Source organism: Somniosus microcephalus, chromosome 30 (assembly GCF_052327205.1).
Source record: "Somniosus microcephalus isolate GS21.2 chromosome 30, FLI_Smic_1.0, whole genome shotgun sequence".
Classification (NCBI taxonomy): domain Eukaryota; kingdom Metazoa; phylum Chordata; class Chondrichthyes; order Squaliformes; family Somniosidae; genus Somniosus; species Somniosus microcephalus.
Genome location: NC_141016.1, coordinates 25,410,512 through 25,434,199, shown reverse-complemented (window position 1 = coordinate 25,434,199; position 23,688 = coordinate 25,410,512). Strand labels below are relative to the sequence as shown.

Sequence of the window (23,688 nt, the reverse complement as noted above, 5' to 3'; positions counted from 1 at the left end):
ACCTTTCAGTGAGTAGTTCACATTCCAATTAGATGTCATTGAAGGGATCCATGGCGCTCAAACTTCAGCTCATGCAGCATTGATGTTGCACCACTAGATGTCACGTGCACATTTAATGTGAACCATATTAACAATGGATATAGAAAGCACTAAGATCCATATTGTTGCTATGCCAACTTCCATTCAATGGCAATAGATTGGGAGAAGGGGAAGTGCAACGAGACCTGGGCGTCCTTGTGCACCAGTCGCTGAAAGTAAGCATGCAGGTGCAGCAGGCGGTTAAGAAGGCAAATGGCATGTTGGCCTTCGTAGCGAGAGGATTTGAGTACAGGAACAAGGATGTCTTGCTGCAGTTGTACAGGGCCTTGGTGAGACCACATCTTGAGTATTGTGTGCAGTTTTGGTCGCCTTATCTGAGGAAGGATGTTCTTGCCATGGAGGGAGTGCAGCGAAGATTCACCAGGCTGATGCCTGGGATGGCAGGAATGACGTATGAGGAGAGATTGGGTCACACACACAATCACACAGAATCCCCACAGTGCAGATAGAGGCCATTTCGGCCCATCGAGCCTGCACCGACACATATCCCACCCTATCCCCGTAACCCCACGTATTTAATCCCCTAACACTAAGGGTCAATTTATCATAGCCGAATCAACCTAACCCGCACATCTTTGGTCGATTGGGCTTATACTCGCTGGAGTTTAGAAGAATGAGAGGGGATCTCATTGAAACTTATAAAATTCTAACAGGACTAGACAGACCAGATGCAGGAAGGATGTTCCCGATGGTCGGGGGAGTCCAGAACCAGGGGTCACAGTCTAAGGATAAGGGGTAAGCCATTTAGGACAGAGATGAGGAGGAATTTCTTCACCCAGAGAGTGGTGAACCTGTGGAATTCTCTACCACAGAAGGCAGTAGAGGCCAATTCATTAAATATATTCAAGAAGGAGTTGGATATATTTCTTAAGGCTAAAGGGATCAAGGGATATGGGGAGAAGGCAGGGACAGGGTACTGAATTTGGATGATCAGCCATGATCTCATTGAATGGCGGAGCAGGCTCGAGGGGCCGAATGGCCTACTCCTACTCCTGCTCCTATCTTCTATGTTTCTATTTTATTCCCCATTGATTTGAACGCTGGCCTGTAATGGAGTTGATCTCGTTCCATCAACACTATCCAGATCTTGTTGAAGAAAACCATGAGGCATCGTGCGGGGTGGGGGGTTGAGTGGAAGTAACTCCTCCTACTTCGAACAGGAGAGGGAGAAGAGAGCAAATATGCAGGGGGGTCCTTACTGGATGGTTGTCATGGACCCTCCAGCTGCTGGTGGCCAAAAGGGAGCTGTGTAAGGTTAGAAGAAACTAGAGCGGAAACTCTTCAGATTATAAGGCTGTCGCTGAAGAGTGAATGCTGTCGGGAGAAGAGGCAAAAATTAAAACTGTTCATCAACGGTGCCTTTACTATATCGTTGGCTGTGTTCCCATGATTCCACCCTCCACATACACAGTTGGCATGTGTTTAAAGTTCAGAACTTTATCTGCCATAATTTCACTGAACAGATAAATTGAGAGATCTTGGAATAGACTATTTGGCCATTTTACTGAAACTTGGCCGATCTGAGCTCCTCTCCGATGCCCCAGAGGGTAAGGCCATGTAGCATTAAGATGTGTAGGCCACATGATGGCAGGTTTAATTTCTGATCTGTATTGATTTAGTTGATCTCGGCACAGAGTGTGAAATTACCTCCGCAGCCGGAGGGTCTGGAGTGGGAATGGGGGAGGAGCAGACGGGGTTACTGCTCTTGATTACCTTGCGGTGGTCTTCTGCTGAAAGGTGCATGGATGCAGACATCAGGTGAGGACAGAATCCGGCTTGGCTGTCATGCACTCTGGAATAGATGCTCATTGCTCCCCCACGATCTCTTGGGTGAGGTCCAATAGAGCAGCTGGTGCCCGTGGAACTGTAACCTAGACTGATTCAGCACCTTCAGACGAGAATAGGAGAGAAAGCTGAGCAGGTCTTGGCTGTCTGAAGTTCGAGCCCTGCCTTTTCTCTCTGGAAACCTGTGGGAATGATTTTCACAGTGAAGTACCCCAAGGGGGGTACTTCACCTTAAATAGCTCATCCCAATTGTGATCGAAACTCCCAAAGTGTTCAATGTAGAATGGAGCGGTGCGGTAATCCATGTTAAGTGATGTCATGTGGGTATTTGTCGCCTGCCGTGCTTATTGAGCAGCTCTGGTGTACCTGCACAAATAAAGCATGTTTTTTTTCTTGAATGTTGTTGTTCCTTATCCACAGGTCAGGGGTCATCACATCACAAAACTTGATCCACTTGGCATTAATGTAGTAGACTTTGATGAGTCTCGTAGTGCTTTTCCTGTTGGTCCCTCCTGCCTTGGTGAGATGAATTTTGAAATTAATTAGCAATATTTAAGAAAATATGTTAAACTGTTCTTTTTCCTCCCTTGCCCCTTCTCTTCCACCACCCCCTCTTTTCCGTTCTTTTCCTTATTCTAGATACGAGGACATCACGTTGCGCAACTGGACCCTCTAGGAATTCTGGATGCGGACCTGGAATCGTCCGTACCAGCTAACCTAGTCACTTCCTCACACGGACTTGGTGAGGGCTCTGGACTGGATGGTGTTCCTTTGTTTGAGCTCCTCGGTCTAGTTTTTGCAACCTTTAGCGTTTTGGCTTTCAGTGTTGAGCTGTGAAGGCTGCATGCACTTCCTGAACACTTGCTGCACCTGTTCTGTATGCTGGCTCTGATTCCGAAACGCTGTCCTATGCAGCCTACAATGAATGAAGCCAGTGCTTGGGTGGGGCTCTCTAACACGGCACTCTCTTGCCAAGCCTGTATCACTGTCTCCCATCAGCTCAGTTTAGTCACAGAAATCCAAGTTGTCCATCCCCTACAGCAATTGGAAATAAACTCTCCTCCTGTGCTAGGCAATACTTCTGAACTCCGTCACAAGGTCTGCTGCCACTCTACCTCACTGCAGTGCATTTGCACAATTGGCCATGAAGGGTTAAATGTATTTCAACACTGAGGGTAGGTTTAGAGATGCTGGAGTTTATCAACCTGCATACACACAGATTTATTAGCTTTTATTTTGCCCCAGCTTTTAGTATTTCTAGTGGTTTTATGCCTATTTGAATTGCAAATGGTAGGAACTGGCTTATACAGAGGTTTTTTCCACATCCAATCTATTTTTGAGATTTTTCAGTTGTACGGAGGGCATTTTGTTTTTATGCCTCCAGTTCTCTCCGCTCTGTTAAAGGTGCTGACGCGTGCTAGGGTCCGGCTGCATGGAGGCTAATGGCCCTTCGGGGTCTCGCCCAAGTGGCCATTCTTCATGTGCGAGCCTGGATGGTGAATGTGGCCCTGGGGAGCACGTGACACTCTAGGCTGATTCCGCCCTCGACCAAAGTCCGCAGAGGCCATTGGGCAACAATCAAGAGTAGGACCTCTGACCTTTTGTCCCCCCATCTTCCTCCGCTAACTTGGCACAGATTAGGGTTCAAACCTGACACCACCTTGGTTCTCACGGCTCTGTTTGTCAATGGGTACGCAATGTTACCAACTGACCCGTACGTGGAGCCTTGTAGTCAGTGGTTTGGGGGTAATTGTTTGCATGGGTGTACTCTGTACAGTTCCTGCAGTGTCCTGCCCAGGTGAGCTTGAATATGGCCTGAAGTCAATGCCAGCTGCTGTTGGGCTGGTGCCACCTTGATACTCCGTACAGAAGGAATCTCAAATACTTCAAAGCAGCGTTCAGAAGTAGTTTCCAAAGTATGGCTGTGGTAACAGACAGTGCTTTCCTCAACTTTGCTGCAGCACACTCAATCCTGGAATGATTTCATTTTAAATCATGTTGTTTGTTTGAATCTGCTCACTAATCTGTTGATTGGCCATTAACCCTAGAAGCTTGACTTTATTTCTGCTGACTCACTCGCTTTGCTTTCTCAATGTCACACGGATGCCTTGTCATGTAAACACATTCCTCAATTGGTTCCTTTTTACGTGCAGTAAGAGGAGAAGTCTGTTTAGCGTTTGAGTCTGCTTTTAGGCGCATGTTTAGATTTAAAAAGGTCCATTTGTTTAAAAAAATATATTTTATATTGTCCGCTTCTAATTTTCTTTTAATAATCTGGACCACTGACTTGCTTCCTTCCATAAAGAAGACGCACACAGTTGAAGAATTTGCCACCCAGCAGCTGCTGATGTTGCTCTGTTGGTGACCAGTGGGTGGGGAGGAGATTTGGTCCTGTTGTGAAGTACTGTATTGCTTGACCTCCGGGCACGTCCGTACTGCGCAGCTCCAGCTGGACACTTTTTAAACTATGAATTACAGTAAAAACAGTGGCTTGCATTCCTGATTATCCCGTTAAACAATGTGCAGCAATGGAGTTCCACCAGAAGATGTGGAGGGAGAATGTGCTGAAGCAGAGCGGACAGCAGTGTTGGCCTCTTTCACATTCTGTTTCTAACGCTTCATTTCAAGGAGACTGGGGGGCGGGGGGGCAAGTGGAAGAACAATTGTAGTGTAACTCGACGTGCTCCAAGAAAGGCAGCTCTAATCAACTGGTTAAAGAGCAGTGTTGCCAGAGTATGGGGAGCAGGCCACTGGGATGTGATGATGTGTGGGATACCTTTTTTAAAGAAAAAAAGTAGAAGAATTGGCAAATAGGGAACAAGAGTGATGCAGAAGCCCTAAAGACCTTTGCCTTAACTTTGTGTTATAGTTAGCATTGCTTGACTTTTAAAGCTTGTGATTCATTAATCTTCCTATGATGTATTTAAATCTTGGGGGCCCGGAATACAATCGGAGAATGATACAGCACAGAACGAGGCCATTTGGCCCATTGTGCCTGTACGGGCTTGTTGAAAGAGCTCTCCAATGAGTCCCACTCTTCCTGCTCTTTCCCCATAGCCCAGCAAATGTTTCCTTTTCAAGTATTTATCCAATTCCCTTTTGAAAGTTTTATCATTGAATCTGCTTCCATCACACCACCCTTTCAGGCAGTACATTCCAGATCATCATAACTCGCTGCATAAAAAAATGTTTCCGTATGTCACCTCTGGTTCTTTTGCCAATCACCTTAAATAATTTGTGTCCTCTGGTTATCAACCCTCTGTCACTGGAAACAGTTTCTCTTTATTTACTCTATCAAAACCGTTCATGATTGTGAACACCTCTATCAAATCTCCCCTTAACCTTCTCTGCAACCTTGGCGCCCTATGTGACCCTGAGATGAGCTGCTGGCCACACATCCTCTCCATCACCAAACCGCCTACATCCACCTCCATAACATCGTCTGTCTCCGCCCCTGCCTCAGCTCATCTGCTGCTGAAACCTTCGGCCATACCTTTGTTACCTCTAGACTTGACTATTTCAACGCTCTCCTGTCCTCCACCCTCCTTAAACTTGAGCTCCTCTAAAACTCTGCTCGTATTCTAACTCCCACTAAGTCCCGTTCATCCGTCTCCCCTGTGCTCGCTGACCGACATTTGGCTCCCGGTATAGCAGCACTTCAGTTTTAAAAATTCTCTTCCTTGTTTTCGAATCCCGCAATGGCCTCGCCCCTTCCTATCTCGGTAACCTCCTCCAACCCTCCAAGATCTCTGTGCTCCTCCAATTCTGGCCGCTTGCTCACCCCCGATTTTAATCGCTCCGCCATTGCCTTCAACTGCCGAAGCCCTAAGTTCTGGAATTTCTTCCCTAACTGTCTCTGTCTCTATCTCTCTCCTCCTTTAAAACACTCCTTAAAACCTACCTCTTGTGACCTAAAACTTGTTCAATGTCCTAATATCTCCTTTACAGCCTTCTGGACTCAACATCAAGTTCAACAATTTCAGTCCACAATCTCTGCCCCTATTTTTTCATATGGCAGCTGTTGATGATTCTGCCATTCCCATTTACACCTCTTCTAGACCCATCTTTTTGTTTCTTTACTTGTCCCATTACCATCTCCTTTTGCATTGCACCATCATCCCTTTTGTTTTTTAATCTCTCCTGCCTTCCACCCTATCACAGACCTCCCCTATTGTTCTTTCCTCCCCTCCCCCCCACCCCCCCTTTGCCCCCGCACTTGCTTAAAATCTGTTGCATCTCTAACTTTTTCCAGTTCTGACGAAGGGTCATCGACCTGAAACGTTAACGGTTTCTCTCTCCACAGATGCTGCCTGACCTGCTGAGTATTTCCAGCATTTTCTGTTTTTATTCCTAATATCTCCTTGTGCGGATCGGTGACGCATTTTGTTGGCTAACGATACTGTGAAGCGCCTTGGGACATTTTACTACATTAAAGGCGATAGATCAATGCACTATATAAATACAAGTTGTTGTTGTTGCTCTAAGGAGAACAACCCCAGTTTCTCTAGTCTCTCCACGTAACTGAAGTCTTTCATCCTTAGTACCATTCTAGTAAATCTCCTCTGCACCCTCTCTCTAAGGCCTTGATATCCTTCCTAAAGTGTGGTGCCCAGAATTGGCCACAATACTCCAGCTGAGGCCTAACCAGTGTTTTATAAAGGTTTAACATAACTTCCTTACTTTTGTAGTCCATTCCTCTATTTTTAAAGCCAAGGATCCCATATGTTTTTTTTTTAAATGGCCTTTTCAATTTGTCCCGCCACCGTCAAAAATTTGTGTACATACACACCCAGATCTTTCTATTCCTGCACCCCCTTTAAAATTGTACCGTTTTGTTTATATTGCCTCTCCTCATTTTTTCTGCCAAAATTAATCACTTCACACTTCTCTGCGTTAAATTTCATCTGCCATGTGTCTACCCATTTCACCAGTCTGTCTATGTCCTCCTGACGTCTGTTCCTATCCTCCTCACTGTTTACTACATTTTGTAGAGTTTCGTGTCATCTGCAAACTTTGAAATTATGCCCTGTATACCCAAATCCTGGTCATTCATATATATCAAAAAGAGCAGTGGCCCCAACACTGACCCCTGGGAAACACCACTGTACACTTCCCTCCAGTCTGAAAAATAACCATTCACCACTGCTCTCTGCCCCTTAGCCAATTTTGAATCCATGCTGCCACTGTCCATTTAATCCCATGGGCTTCAGTTTTGCTAACCAGTCTATTATGTGGTACTTTATCAAACGCCTCATGAAAGTCCATATACACATCAACTACACTATCCTCATCCACCCACCCCGTTACTTCATTTAAAAACAACTCAAACAAGTTAGTCAAACACGATTTGCCTTTAGCAAATCTCGGCCAGCTTTCATTTATTTACCTGCATTTTTCCAAGTGCCAGTTAACTTTGCCCTGAAATAATGCCTCTCAAAGTTTCCCCACCTCTGACACAATTACTGGGCTTATCCCACTCCCCTTTTTTGAACAGGGGTGTAACACTTGCAATCCTCCAGTCCTCTGACATTATTATTCCCATATTTTAAGGAAGATTGTGGCCAGAGCCTCCACAGTTTCCACCCTTGCATCCTTCAGCAACCTCGGATACATCCCATCTGGACCGGGTGACTTTTCTACTTTGAGCGCTGTCAACCTTTTAAGTACCTCGACTTTATTTTTACCCTATACAATTTCTCTGCTGCCTCTTTTACTGTGACGTTGGCAGCCTCCTCTTCCTTATTGAAGACAGAAGCAAAGTACTCACTTTGTACCTCCGCCATGCCCTCTGCCTTGATGAGAAGATCTCATTTTTTGGTCCCACCCTTTCTTTGACTACCCATTTACTATTTATATGTTGATAAAAGACTTTTGGGTTCCCATTTCTGTTACCTGCTAATCAATTCTCATAGGTCCTATTTGCCCTTCTTACTTCCTCTTTCAGCCCTCCCCTATACTTTTTGTATTCAACTTGGTTCTGAATTATGAACCCAACATTTATCATAAGGTTTCTGTTTCATTTAAACCTCTATCTTTAGCCATCCAGGGTGCTCTAGCTTTGGATGCCCTTCCTTTCCCCCTCGTGGCAATGTGTCCAGTCTGTACCCGAACTATCTCCTCTTTGGAGGCCTTCCATTGCTCATTTACTGTTTAGCCTGCCAATCTTTGATTCCAATCCACCTGGGCCAGATCCCTTTTCAACTCACTGAAATTAGCTCCCCTCCAGTTGAGTATTTTCACATTTGATTTTTCCTTGTCTATTCTTGATTATTCTAAACCTAAATGATATTATGATCACTGTTCCCCAAATGCTCTCCCATTGAAACTTAAGGAAGTGGCCCTAGAAATAGTAGCTGCATTGCTGATCATCTTCCAACATTTGATGGAATCTGGAACAGTACCCATGGATTGGAGGGTAGCTAATGTTACCCCACTGTTCAAAAAAGGTGGTAGAGAGAAAATGGGGAATTACAGACCGGTAAGCCTGACATCGGTAGTGGGGAAAATGCTAGAGTCCATTATAAAAGATGTAATAGAGCACTTGGAAAAAAGTGACCGGATCGGACAAAGTCAACATGGATTTACAAAAGGTAAATCGTGCTTGACTAATCTACCGGAATTTTTTGAGGATGTAACTAGTAAAATAGATAAGGGAGAACCAGTGAATGTGGTGTATTTGGACTTTCAGAAGGCTTTCGATAAGGTCCCGCATAAGAGATTAGCGTGTAAAGTTAAGGCATATGGGATTGGGGGCAAGGTATTGACTTGGATAGAGAACTGGTTGGCAGACAGAAAGCAGAGAGTTGGAATAAACGGGTCTTTTTCCGAGTGGCAGGCAGTGACTAGTGGGGTACCGCAGGGATCGGTCCTTGGACCCCAGCTATTCACAATATATATTAATGATCTAGACAAGGGAACTAGATGTAATATCTTTTTGCAGACGACGCAAAGCTGAGTGGGCATGTGTTCTGTGAGGAGGATGCCGAGAAACTCCAGTATGATTTGGACAGGTTGGGTGATTGGGCAGAAGCATGGCAGATGCAATATAACGTGGATAAATGTGAGGTTATCCACTTTGGTGGCAAAAATAGGAAGGCAGATGATTATCTGAATGGCAATAGATTGGGAGAAGGGGAAGTGCAACGAGACCTGGGCGTCCTTGTGCACCAGTCGTTGAAGGTAAGCATGCAGGTGCAGCAGGCGGTGAAGAAGGCAAATGGTATGTTGGCCTTCGTAGCGAGAGGGTTCGAGTACAGGAGCAAGGATGTCTTGCTGCAGTTGTACAGGGCCTTGGTGATACTGCACCTTGAGTATTGTGTGCAGTTTTGGTCGCCTTATCTGAGGAAGGATGTTCTTGCCATGGAAGGAGTTCAGCGAAGATTCACCAGGCTGATACTTGGGATGGCAGGAATGACGTATGAGGAAAGATTGGGTCGATTGGGCTTGTACTCGCTGGAGTTTAAAAGAATGAGGGGATCTCATTGAAACTTATAAAATTCTGACAGGACTGGACAGACTAGATACAGGAAGGATGTTCCCGATGGTTGGGGAGTCCAGAACCAGGGGTCACAGTCTAAGGATAAGGGGTAAGCCATTTAGGACTGAAATGAGGAGGAATTTCTTCACCCAGAGAGTGGTGAACCTGTGGAATTCACTACCACAGAAGGCAGTAGAGGCCAATTAATTAAATATATTCAAGAAGGAGTTGGATATATTTCTTAAGGCTAAAGGGATGAAGGGGTATGGGGAGAAAGCAGGGACCGGGTACTGAATTTGGATGATCAGCCATGATCGCATTGAATGGCGGAGCAGGCTCGAGGGGCCGAATGGCCTACTCCTATCTTCTATGTTTCTATGAAACATGCTCCACTTGCCCCACTTCATTCCCCCAGTACTAGATCCAGCACTGCTTCCTTCCTGGTTGGACTGGAAACACACTGCTCAAGAAAGTTCTCTTGTACACATTTCAGGAATTCCCCCCTTCTTTGCCCTTTACACTGTTACTATCCCAGTCTATATTAGGAGAATTGAAGTCCCCCATTATCACTACTACTGAAGTTTGTGCATCTTTCTGAAATGTGCTCTATCTCCTTCCCGCAATTTGGTGGCCTATAGTATACACCCAGCAGTGTAATCGCTCCTCTGTTCCTTAACTCTAACCAAATAGATTCTGTCTTTGAACCCTCGAGCACATCATCCCTTTCCAGTGCTTTAACAGTATACTGCCAACAATACACACAAACTCTGTATTTGTGGGGGCCTCCCTAACACTCAGCAGTTTTTTTTAAAATTGCCATTTGAAACCCCACAAGTAAAAATGCCCACATGCAATGTTCCCGCTAATTTTTTTTTGGATGCGCGTCCCACTCAAATGACCGCGCATGCGCGGCTTTTTCCATTCTAACGCCGTTGAGCGGCCTGCGCGGGACCTGCAGATCGCTATGCGGCTTAACGGGGACATTGCTCACATGGACCCTTCCCTGGAAGGACAAGCACACCCCCCAGATCTCAAACGCTTTTTGTACCTTTGGTGATACTTCAACACCATTTGCTACTTTAAGCAAATCTGCAACAAAAAGTAAATGGCAGGAGGGGCGAAAAAAATGTATTTTCTGTTTTTTTGAAGAGATGTTAAACTGAGGCTCTGCCTGCCCGCTCAGATGGACCTTGTCGAACGCAAGGCGCTATTTCAAGACGGCCCAGCATTCTATCCTCAATCAACATCACAAAAACAGAATAACAGCATTTCATCTCCGTGCTGTTTGTGGGGGTCTTGCCTACATAATAGTGACTGCACTTCAAAAGTGATTCATTGTATTGCAGCGTTTGGAGGCATTTCTGAGGAATGTGATAAGGGCACTGTACAAATGCAGTTGTCTTGTTGCTTTTGTTTCAAGCTTCATGTTGAAACTGGAAATGAAGTAGCTATCATAAAGTGCCCTTTGGCACAGCAGAGATAATGTGCTGTAGCAATAAGCTGCTGTCCTTTCCAAAAGTAAAGGTTAGTGTGACGTTGCTCGTGTTGCACTTATAGTAACATTGCTCAGGGATAATTAACTGGGCCAAATGCCAGTTCCGCCCCTTGTGGATGCCCAGCATGTTCCAAGCCTGTTGTATTTAAGAGTAGGCTGTGTCCTTGGCCTACAGTCCACTATCGGAATCTGCTTTTGAAACAGCTTTGGCGGAAGAATGCAGAACAGGGAAACCGCTGATTAGCTCAATCACAGATTTCCAAACACGAGCTGCTTTTTTTTCTTTTAGCTGCTGCTTTATATTGATGCTTTACAGCATATTTGGCAGCTTCTAGAAGAGCTCCTTTTGAAATGAGAGGGCTCTGTTTAAATGCATTAGGTTCGAAACTCTGTGTGGCTGGTGACCACAAACAACCTTCGAAAACTGCTTGTTTTTCAAGACCGTGGTGGATTTTTTGACAAAGCACTTCTGTCACTTGGGCCCGCTGTTGTTTGGTGAAAAATGAATGGGTACCTCCACTAACTCCATGACAATACACCAACACCCACTCCTTGTGTCTTCCACATTGTATCTTTACCTTTATCAAAGGTTAGTATACGTCAGGCAGACTTCACTCTAACCTTGTGATGTGTGGTGGAATCATAGAATAGTACAGCACAGAAGGAGGCCATTCGGCCCATCGAGTCTGCACCGGCTCTGTCGAAGAGCAATCCAGTCAGTTCCACTCCCCCGCTCTTGCCCCATATCCCTGCAATTGTTTCTCCTTCAAGTATTTATCCAGTTCCCCTTTGAAGGCTACTATTGAATCTGTATCCACCACCCTATCAGGCAGCGCATCCCAAATCCAAACCACTCGTTGTGTAAAGTTTTTCCTCCTGTCGTCTCTGGTTCTTTTGCCAATCACCTTAAATCTGTGCCCTCTGGTTATCGACCCTTTAGCCATTGGAAACAGTTTCTCTTTATTTACTCTATATCTAAATCCTTCATCATTTTAAACACCTCTATCAAGTGTATCAGGGTTAGCAATGTGCAGAATAGGTGATCTCTAATGTAACTGTATACATCAATCACTGCTTGGGCCCCTGCTTTAAATCTCCCTGTAACCTCCTACTTCATGAGCAAGGCCCATCCACGGCCCAAAAAAATGTTACGCCGTGTATCTGAGGAGGGGGATGATGCCTTTATGACGACAGTAAATGTTCAATTCCGTAGTGAGAGCAAGATCCATTTCGTACCATTCAAATGTTTATCATTTTTATTATCTCTTCTTTGCCCCCCCCCCCCCCCCCACCCGAAAAAACAGGCCGAGACTCCTTGGAACTTGCAGGTGCAGCAGAGCACAGGGCCTGGGCACCCTGAGAGCTCGAATTACATGGCCAAGGAGGTGCTGAATCGTTTGAGCTTGCAGACCCTGCACTCTTATTTAGCACAATCGGTGATTAAAGGAAAACATTTCTGAATTGGACTGCGCAGAGCTATCCGCAAATTAACAACGGAGTTATCCTGTACACCTAAAATTGCAGCTCCTTACTTTTGGGAGTAATCATAACTGCCTGTACTTGCTCTGACCCTGAGTCTGAATTAAAACTACATGTTTTTACTGCAAAGAATGTAAACACCTCTTCAACTCTTGACACCAAGGTTTAATGAGGCAGGACGAGCCTGGGTGGTTGAGTTTTCAGAATAATGAATTCTGATAAGTGTTGGTGGTTGCTGATTCCAGTACCATCGTCCATGTCCTGTTTAATGGGAGGAAATAGTATCTCTTATTACAGAACTATTCTCTCTCCTGAACTCTGGCATTCAGTCCCACAGGCACCGGCGGCCTCCACTACCTCTTCCAAGTGGCCATTCTTCACATGTAAGCGCAGAATAGCATTGGGGTCTATTCATTCATGGGGAGCGGCACACCCAAGCCAAATCTTGCTCTGTTGAGATAAATGTAAGAAGTCACACAACACCAGGTTATAGTCCAACAGCTTTATTTGAAATCACAAGCTTTCGGAGCGCTGCTCCTTCGTCAGGTGAAGGAGCAGCGCTCCGAAAGCTTGTGATTTCAAATAAAGCTGTTGGACTATAACCTGGTGTTGTGTGACTTCTTACATTTGTCCACCCCAGTCCAACACCGGCATCTCCACACCATGGCTTCTGTTGAGATAGGCACACTTTCTAGTGGGGCGGGGGGGGTGGGGGGGTCACTGGATAGACATCAGGAGTGGAAGCTCTAGTTGACCTTCTGGGCACCATTCTTAAGGCATCTTCTTCGACAGACCCTCCCAAACCCGCGACCTCTACCACCTAGAAGGACCAGGGCAGCAGGCGCATGGGAACACCACCACCTCCGAGTTGCACACCATCCTGACTTGGAAATATATCTCCGTTCCTTCATTGCTGGGACAAAATCCTGGAGCTCCTTCCCTAACAGCACGGTGGGAGTACCTTCACCATACGGACTGCAGCGGTTCAAGGCGGCGGCTCACCACCATCTTGGGCAATTAGATATGGGCACTAAATGCTGACCTTGCCAGCGACGCCCACATCCCAGGAACAAATTTTAAAAAGTGATGTTACCCAAGAGATTAAGGGTAAGAGTATAAGACCTTCTTGCAACGTACCTAGGAAATTATATGCTCCATTTGCTGCCTTTTGAGAAGGTTGGGCGATTTGGAAAGTCTCTAACTTTTTATTTTCTCCAGAGAAATATTTAAATACTTCCTGGGGGATAGGTTGTTTCGCAAAGATTTAACTTGATTGTGCTGTCTGAACTTCATAATCTCCATTTGTCTTCTGTTTGGTTGTTCAGTAAATTACTGAAACAATTGCGCAGCAAATCCTCTGCCCGAGCCAAACACCTAATGTTCTTTATCCGCCCAGTATTTTTTCTTCTCCAAAACAACCGGCGGCTCTCTTCCACACAAAGCTCTATTGTCTCCTGTACTTATCATCTCACTTTTTTATATTGAATCAGCCTTGCTGCATTCCATCTCAGTAAATAAGAATGTTGAGATTAAGCAATGTTCCTGCCTTTGGCTGTATCTCCTAATGGTTCAGTATTGGTCCTAACTCTGGACTTTGCTCATATGTTGGAAGAATTCATGGATAGATGAGTTCCATTCTTCATTTGAGACAGCTGTGTACTTGCCCTCACTGTAAGGAGCTACATCCCATTTCCTACTGAACTGAGATTAGGAACTCACTGTGGGTGGTTGCCAGTATCATTTTGTTCATGACTTAATGATTTCTGCAGTTTTAATGTATCTGATTCACTGGGATAGAGAGAGAGCGAGAGAGAAATAGAAGGACTTCCTACTTCCCATTTTCCTTGTGATAATCCACCTGGTCTCCGGGGAGAGGGGGAGCTGATCCATCATTGCTTGTACAGTACATGGCTTGTTTTCTGCTTTGGAAGGTATGATTACCACAGGTAGATAACCGTTCACACGCTGTGATATAGCCCCATCCTTCATCTCTTCCTATTGTGTTTGTGTGTGCTGGAGTGACGCAATTTACCACGTTTCTAGGCTGCTCTGTGAAAGTTCTCCTTGTTCCTGCTGTAAGCCATTTCTACTTTTGACATTTATGGGACACTGCTTCACTGCTCTCGCATGCTAGAGGCAACTGGTTAGCTACCTGACCCCTTTGCCTTACTGAGAGATCCATCGTGTGGACTCGTAGAGATAGAATTGGATTTTCTCTCTTTTTGATGCATGTAATCTATATAGAATGCAATGCAATGTAATTGTATATGTTGCATTTTTATTTATTCTGTATGTTTATTACTTAAACCTTTGGGATCTTGATAAAATGTTTAAGAAAAACTAACTCATTCCAGGTAGTAAAAGATTGTTGCATATCCTGGTGAACAATGGTTGTCGACTAACAACCAAATATAACATTTGAATTATTTCCAAACCCCTACAAGCTAGGACTATTTATAAATTAATCTGCCATCTTGCAACTGTGCAAAGATGTCAATAAGCCAAATGGTATGCAGGGCTTCAATTGTAAAATTTCTTTCCAAATCAGCCTCAATCTCCTAATGGCTATTCTCTTGGTGGCCCGTGGAGTTGGCTAATTGTTTTCCTCTGCCCGTTAATTGAGCTGCTAATGTGTCCTCTTCCAAAATTCTGCTTCTGCCTCAATGTCATGTTGACTTGCCAGGCAAAGAGCAAATGGTGGAATGTTACGTTCATTCTGTGTGGCCTGGCCTGCAAAACTTTAAAATTTATGCAGGCTAATGTGTCTGAACAGAGATGTTGCTGCATAAGGCCTGTTGGTTGGCTGTATACAGGCTGCGTGTTGCTGATTTGGATATTAATCTATGACTGCATGAATAGAGGAGCTAGTTTTCATCCACGTACTTTATGCACCAATACCGCCACCCTGCAACGTAGCCTCATATTTTAGTATGCATGGACAATTGAACATCACTTTCATTTTAATTTTGTGCTGCATGGTTTAACGCTACGTGATGCAGTTGTTAAGGACCCACACAGGGATCAGCATCTGAATCTTTACTGAGTGTTTATGTCCCTGTGTTATTCATGAGATCTTGCTGAGGTTTAGAAATTGGACTTTGTTAAAATTTCACTCTTCTCTTGCCCCCCCAACCCAAAAGCACAATCAACACCATCCTCAGTTTAGAGAGCAAGGTTCTGGTGTGTTTATTATCAGGATGTGTGCTTGAGTAGATGCACTGTGGGCCCAGCCCCAGAGATTGGTGGACACTTTCTAAGGACACTTTCTAAGGGCCCTATGTGACCACGCCTGATGCTGAGATTGGAACTTGGCCTCTCAGGGTTGACCGTGCAGTACCTGGGGGTTTCGAGCCTTTTTTTTTCTAAAATTGACATTTTAATTTGAAAAGAACAAGCAGTCCATTTCCTTGTGCAGAGGAGGTGGATTGCAGAGAGTGACTGTGTGTCCTTTTTGATTAGTTTGGTGTTGAACTCAAAAGCTTTATTGAGTGATCCAACATCCCCGGGCACTCATTACTCCAAGGTTTCTAACGTGAACGTTTCAAGCACGGCATCGGCAGCAGATCAAGTGTGTTCTTGGCAACATTCTTTGCCATTACAACCGCTTCCTCCCCACCAACAATCCCTCTAAGCTGTATGGTCCCACGCAGCCCAGGACCGGCTTTTCCAATGTGAAATTTGGGCCGTGCAGCCCGTTAAAGGGGCCGCGCACTCAACAGAAAATTAGGGGCAACATTGCTTCCCACCATTTCACACACACGTGCGTTTAAAGTCATGACATCCCTTTTTTCAAAATTCTACACCAGCTAAATTTCAGAATTACCAGACCCCCGGATAGGTTGTGATGGAGCAGCACACGGGGGTGGGGGGTTTAAAAGTTGCAAGTTTATTTTATTTCTATTTTTTAGAAAGCAGCTCTTTCAGTATTTTGCTATTGATCCATTGGTGTGTTTACATTGCATCAGCATTTAATTTGTCTTGCATTACAAAAGGCTTAATTGCAATTATTCAAATAATCCTTGATCTTTTGCTTGTGACTTTTTTTTACACCGTTTTTTTTAAACTAACTGTTTTGCTCGCTGTTCTGTTTTGTCTGTTTCTTGCACTCTTACCCATAGACATCGCAGTCTGCAAGGAGCGTCTGAAAAAGTTGACGGTAGGAGGTAGGCAGATGCTGGTGGTCTTGATGCTCAGCCAATTACTTTTTAATTTTTTCAGCTTTCTTAATCATTTTTTGAGTGAGACGGGGGGTGGGGGGAGAGGGGGGGGAGGTGGGGTGTGGTTAAAATCAGCAGCCACGTCAAAAGGGCTCATTGTGGGCTGGTTTAAATATACTTTAATCTGATTTCAAAATCATTGATGTCATGTTGAGGATCAAGGCTCTTGGTTACATCTAAAACTGCCGGCAATTTGCTGGGGCCTTTGCTACTCCACACTTTGTGGGGCTGCAGATTACAGCGAAACACTGAAGCTGTCATTTTAAAAGCTCTTAAATGGGTCACCTGTTTCAAATGGAGACAAATCACAGTCTCCACTCGCAGGAGAAGGGACAGGATTGAACAAAACCACCCAAAATACAGAAAGGTTCAAGGGAAATCTATGGGAGCACTTTTTATTCAGAAAAATGTATTTTTTTTCTGTCTAATCCTTATCTCCGTGGTCCTGTTCTGTTTAGTTTCCATACTGCTAGCCAGCTTTTATATGGAAAATCTCAATCTTTGTATAATTCTCAAGACCAACTCCACCACCTGCACACTCCCGCTGTTCTGAATGGGATTGTCTGCAGACATTAACTGGAATACATATTAAAGAATTACCACCTCACCCTCTCTGCTCCGCACTAACCATGAGCAGTGTCACTGGAAATCAACTCGTAATATATTAAAACCTACATGTCACGGTCCAGCTGTGTCACACCGCCCAATGTAAATTTTTGTGGCCCGTGCCAACCAAGAGCCACAATATCTGCAGCTTCCCACAAACAAGTCAGGGGCACCAGCCCACGTCAACTGCAGAATAATATGTTCTGTTATTACAGAGTCTAATGTCCCCGTCCTTGTAGAAGTGTGCATCTTCTGACTTTCAGCAATGCCATGGAAGGTTCACCGGTATTGTGTTCCAAGTTTTGCAACTCTGTCACGCACAAAGTACTGATTTTGATTTAAATTTCCCAGCAACAAAACAGATACTTAGTCCCCGCCTCCCCCCCCCCCCCCCCCCATCCATTCCCTGTGGTGTGCCTCGCACTTCTCCCAGACTTCTATCATTTCCGCAGACTGCTGTGAGGAATGACACTGTAGCGCCACAAGAATTTTGTTCTAAAAATGAAAAATATGTACTTTTTTCAGTATATGCAATGCAACGTACTGTGAGTGTTCCCCAATTTAAATAAATTGCAATCTAACTTTGTGAAATTCTGACTCTACAGCTGAAATCTTGTGTGAATTGTGGTGACCCCTCTTCTCCTAAGTAGTTCCACGAGGAAATGGGTTGATACGCACAGCATGCCTGAGGTTGCACCTTGTGACATCAGTGGTGCAGAGCAATGAGCACAGGGGGGCAACAGTAATGGGCAAAGTTTCTATTATGGGGAGTCGTAGTGAAAGTAACCAAAGGGAAAGTGCTTCAGTGAAAGGCGGATTCTTTGTCTCTTGTATCCCAAAATAATCCAAAAGCAAAATACCGCGGATGCTGGAAATCTGAAATACAAAACAGAAAATGCTGGAAATACTCAACAGGTCAGGCAACATCTGTGGAGCGAGAGAGAAACCGAGTTAACGTTTCGGGTCGATGACCTTTCGTCGGAACCGTTCAGATGAAAGGGTCATCGACCCGAAACGTTAACGCTGTTTCTCTCCCTACAGATGCTGCCCGACCTGCTGGGTATTTCCAGCATTTTCTGTTTTTTATCCGCCAAAATAATCGTTATGTTTGTTCACTTAAATAGCTTTCTCAAGTAAGTTAGTTTGGGGATTTACTTCAACACCACAGCTTTTCAGTGCCCAAAGGAACGCCAGTCAATTGAGGAAATAAAGAGCAGGCAAATTCTCATTGAATGTATCATGACATCTCTGATCTGTAATCGATTTAGATTCTATAATTTGGGGACTAAATTTTTGCAACTGACATTGTTTGCTGTGTTGAAAATGCTTCATAGATATGAGTGCAGTACAAGATATTCCGTGTAACCGATTATCAGAAGGCATTATTATCACCATGTCTGATTAGATGGGGGAGTGAGGAAAGATCTGTTGTCAGATTATTTGCGGCCAAATGTCTAGGCTGTGATTCTTCAGTAATAATATACCAATCCAACCCCTTGAAGATCATGGTTATACTCATTCTTAGAAACCAATTGTCAACAACTGCACCTAACTTTTCATGGAGGAAGTGTAATGTGACAGCCTTTTTTTGTTTCCAAGAATATGTCTTCCAACCTCCAAAAATAAACCTTCTCCAGTTCCCAAAAGGATTAAGTGTTTCTTTTGTTTACGAGCTATGGATAAATCCCTTCACGTACCATGTCTGGGTTGTTTGTTGTATCTGTTCATCTGTGTCTTGTTGTTGTTAATCTGTTTTTTAAAAAAAAAAGGTGGAATGTACCTCATTTATTCATGAAGTCAGTAAGAGATGGAACACAAAAGAGGAGGGAACTGATCAGTTATTATCTCATCTGGTTGTTTGATTGGCGTCTCTCTGCCCATCAGCCTATGAATACAAGCGTATTCCACGTGGAAATTAAAAAAAATTTAAAAGTCAATATTTCCCCCAAGCCCTGTTGGTCTGATCTGGTAAACAGGAATATAAATAGCAATGTTCATGTTGACTGTAAAGAGAGAATTAAAGATGGAGGCAATCCTATTTATATTGAGAAAATCCATCACGCCCCACGAATCACACCTTAAAGCACCAAAATTATTTAAAAACAAAAGCTAGAACAAGGAAGGCGGTTTTTCTCCTGACCTGGAAGCCCAAATTTACAAGCACTTGCTAATCGTTAATGTTCCCTTTCCAAACGTCAATTAAACTCCGACCTCTGCACCGCTATTGTGGTAGTTGCATCAAAACTAGCCTAATGACCACCACCACCGACCCTTTTAAACATTAATCTTAGCTGCCGGTCATCCCTGTAAGGTCTGGGCTTTTCCCCACCGCAGCCTTCCTCATCGTGCAGGTCTTTAGTCCCGGTAATTAAGATGGTCCAGAGGTGTCCTAGAGGTATTCTTCCTTGTTCTTTTGTGTTCTCTCTGTCTATGCAGTTTCCTTTTGTTCTGTTCAGTTGCAAATTATGTTGTTTCTGTTTTGATGTTGTGTTGTGCAGATTTGTTGGGTAGGTTAATAAAAAAAAAAGCAGCTGGGTACGGAGCCGACTTTGGCTTGACAGATTTTAAAACCTTTTGTTTCCGATATTAAATATGCCAGGACAACACAATTGTTTCCCCTCACCCCCCTGTTTCTATAAAATGTTAATATATATATTGCAGCTTCCATCACAAGCCAACACATGGGGGGTTTCACTGGTTAATGTGGGACTGGCCACTTTCATCAGGCTCATCACAGTAGCTCTGGTTCAAATCCAGCCCATAGCTTCTGTAAAATCTGGAACGGTTTTGATGGGTGGTCCAACGGGTCATTGGGCCTTAATTGAAATTCACCTCCGACGAGGTCAGTAAGTTACACATCGGTTGAGGGTTTAAATTAAATTACAGCAGTTTACCTTAATCCAGTATAACTAAATCCATATCTTAAAAGTGCCCATTACCGGCCATTCCCAAACGCGTGTCCGTTATCTTTCTCCGGTGCCCATAGGGTAGTGCACAGTGGTAGTCGAGCTTGTCCTGAAGGTGGAATTTGAGGTACATTATTATGGTAATATAGGGGAGCAATGCATTGCTTCCAGCTTTTGTCAGGAGTTACAAAACTAACGGTGTTGGGTCCTATTGATGGGACAGCAAGGAGGATTTATTTCTCTGATGCTGTTCGCCTGCTGTGTATTTGCAGTGTTTACTGTTTTTTTAAACCTTCAAACAGTGTTTGGATCAAAAGTGTTAAACACATGAAATCCAGCCTAGTATTGTTTTTGGGTTCTAACGAGAAAGATTTGTTTAAATTTAAAGGGGAAGAAACATATCTATATATCACAATCAAGTCTGAATTTTACTGAGTTACTGTACTAATTGCTGGGGGTGCACGTGCTTGCTTGGCTCCAGTCCGTTCACCATTGAGCGAGGGCACTGATTATTGGGCTTTCGGTGTGTGCACTTGTGCATGTTTGGTGTGTTAGTCCGCAGTTTAGATGTGTATCTATTGTGCCCAGTTATTAGAACATGAGTGCTCTAGATAGTTTTGCAGTATAATTTTGAAGTTGAATACTAACAATTAACTTTTTATTCTTCTTCTTTATCCCTTCTCACTATCCTTTCCTTGTCTCCAATTGTGTACACTAATGTATCTTTTTTTTTCTACGGTGCTTCCCTTTTCTGTTCAAATAAAAATTGCAAACTGGATATCCATCCTCCTCATTCAATACTGTATCTTTTCACTGTCTTCTACCTGTTCCACGTGGCCACATTCCTCCCTTTTTGTGGCTGCTTACATGACACACTCTTAACATTCATTCCTTCTGAAATTGTTTGTGTTTGGAATATTTACACTGCACTTTTAAATCTTTGGTTTATTTCATATTTTTCCATTCCAACGTTTGCTGCTGCCAACTTGCATTGCGTGCTATTTGCATTGCTTCCTCTGCTCCTCCTGTGATCTGTTTCCTATTTCGACCTCGTGGGACCGTGTGTCGCTTTCTGTCCTCCCATCTTTCCGTGCTGCTTCTGTGGCTTTCTGTGCCCTCGTGCCATATCTCATGGACAAAATTACGCAGCATTTTATGGCCTGGATGAGTCTGACCTCGACAAGGTCTTCCATTTACCCACAACCACCTTCATTGGAGGCAACGAAACTGCCCTTCCTCTCCGAGAGATCATTCGGCGAATGGAGGTAAGTGGCAGAATTTGAAGGGAAACGCCACTCGGAAGGCACCCTTTTGTTTTGAGATGTGACGTAATAAAACTCACTACGCACTTGGTTCGAGTATAAAGCAAGGCTTTAATCAACTTGTTTCAGAACATAGAGGTCTAGTTGTCCTTCACTAGTTCCTGTCTTACAAAATGTCCCTGAGCAAGCTGGGCCCACACCCGAGTATTTATACTCCTTGGACGGCGCCACCAGCTGGCCGTCCAGCGTTATTTCACGAGTAGTTTCTTGATGAATGATGAGATTTATAACAAGATGTGTGTACAAAGTTCATTAATATTTCTTTACTTGTGTACTCAAGGGTACGGTAGCATAGTGGTTATGTTACTGGACCAGTAATCCATGATCTGGAGACTCGAGTTCAAATCCCACCATGGCAGCTGGGGAATTTAAATTCAGTTAATTAAATAAATGTGGAATAATAAAAAAAAAGTTAGTATCAGCAATGGTGACCATGAAACTTCTGGATTCTCATAAAAACCCATCTGGTTCACTAATATCCTTTAGGGAAGGAAATCAGCCGTCCTTGCCCAGTGTGGCTTATGTGTGACTCTTAACTATCTTTTGAAATGGCCTAGCAAGCTACTCGGTTGTATCAAACCGCTATGAAAAACAATTAGAAGAATAAAACCGGATGGCCCACCCGGCATCGACCTTGGCACCGGCTTCAGACACAACGACGGCACACCCAGCCCAGTCAACCCTGCCCACTAACATCTGGGGATTGTGCGAGCCGTCACACAGACTAGTCAAATAACAGCCTGACAATTGTCATGCTCACAGAATCAGACCTTTCAGCCAATGCCCCAGACTCCTCCGTCACCATCCCTGGGTGTGTTCTGTCCCGCCAACAGGACAGACCCACTGACTTAAGAAAACTACTAGGCACTTGGCCTGAGTATTAAACAAGGCTTTAATCAACTGTTTTTCAACATGGAGGTCTAGTTGTGTCCTTCACTAGTTCCTGTTAAAGAATGTCCTGAGCAAGCTGGGCCCATGCCCGAGTATTTATACTCTCCCTGGACAGCGCCACTAGCAGGCCGCCTAGTATTATTTCCTAAGTCATTTCCACATGAATGACTGGATTCATGTCACCCACCAGATCCTTTACCAAGAAGTCAGGTGGAAATACTTCTGTTCTTGGCTGTAGGAAAGTCAAATATCAAAGCATTTTCCCATTTTTAAAAACAAACCTATTTTGAGCAATACATCTATGAAGGAAAACATTAATTTTTTTTTTTAAAAACCCTTTCCGTTGGTAAATTTGTTAATGGTCACATTCTCGGGTATTTGTTAAAAGTCAAAATGTGTTTATCTGATCAAGGTTTGGCTGCGCACGTTTTCCTCACGCCTTGTGCTAAGCAGACGCTTGTTTCTCCTCAGATGTCTTACTGTCAGCACATTGGCGTTGAGTTCATGTTCATCAATGATATGGAGCAGTGCCAGTGGATCAGGCAGAAGTTCGAGACTCCTGGTGCCATGCAGTTCACTAATGAAGAGAAACGGACCCTTTTAGCCAGGCTTGTCCGCTCCACCAGGTCAGTGCCCCTGCAGCAACAGTAAATAAATGATTGGATGTGAAAGAAAGACTTGCATTGATATAGCGCCTTAACGCGGCCCCAGGACATCCCAAAGCACTTTACAGCCAATGAAGTACTTTTGAAGTGTAGCCACTGTTGTAATGTAGGTAACGCAGCAGCCAACTTGCGCACAGCAAGTTCCCAGAAACCGCGATAAGATAATGACCAGATAATCTGTTTTAGGTGATGGTTGAGGGATATATATTGGTCAGGACATTAATAAATCGTGTGTTACAATTGGAGAACGATGGCTGATGGCCAGACTTTGCTTTGCGTTTCTGCAGGGCTACAGTTCCTCATCCAGTACAAGGCAGTTAACTACTAATAAATACATCTACTTTGCTTTCCATTCCTCAAGAACTTTCATACCCTTCCCCTATATAGAGATGGGAGAAATATTGATCAGTCTGGGCCAAAATACCAGAACACAAATCATGAATCGTTTTACTAACCTTCAACGGATAAGCTGCTTTGGTGTCTCTTTTTAAATATTCAGTTTAGTTCTCAGAGGTGCTGGAGAAGGACCTTTTTTAGGTCCTTGATTAAAGAGAGCCAGAAATGTCTTCACAAATGGAGCCCAACACTTGGGTTTAATGGTTATCGGCAGTGCCCATTTTATCACTGCACTAATCTAGCGTGAAAGATAAGGCCCATTATAAACTTATTAATTTTTATTTTATTCGTTTATGGGATCTGGGCGTCGCTGGCAAGGCCAGCATTTATTGCCCATCCTTAGTTGCCCT

The 23,688-nt window shown here is 44.0% G+C and overlaps 1 protein-coding gene across 2 annotated transcripts in view; it reads left to right on the top strand.

The window, feature by feature from the left end:
- ogdha (oxoglutarate dehydrogenase a) overlaps positions 1-23,688 on the top strand; it is a 141,711-nt gene that overhangs the window by 49,944 nt on the left and 68,079 nt on the right. The window contains exons 4-7 of one of the 2 annotated variants that reach the window (XM_085971235.1): positions 2,524-2,626; positions 16,454-16,498; positions 21,214-21,329; positions 22,749-22,903. In XM_085971235.1, coding sequence (XP_085827361.1) covers positions 2,524-2,626; positions 16,454-16,498; positions 21,214-21,329; positions 22,749-22,903 — 419 coding nt within the window. The remainder of the gene's footprint in view (positions 1-2,523; positions 2,627-16,453; positions 16,499-21,213; positions 21,330-22,748; positions 22,904-23,688) is intronic. The other variant, XM_085971236.1, reaches the window with a different exon arrangement.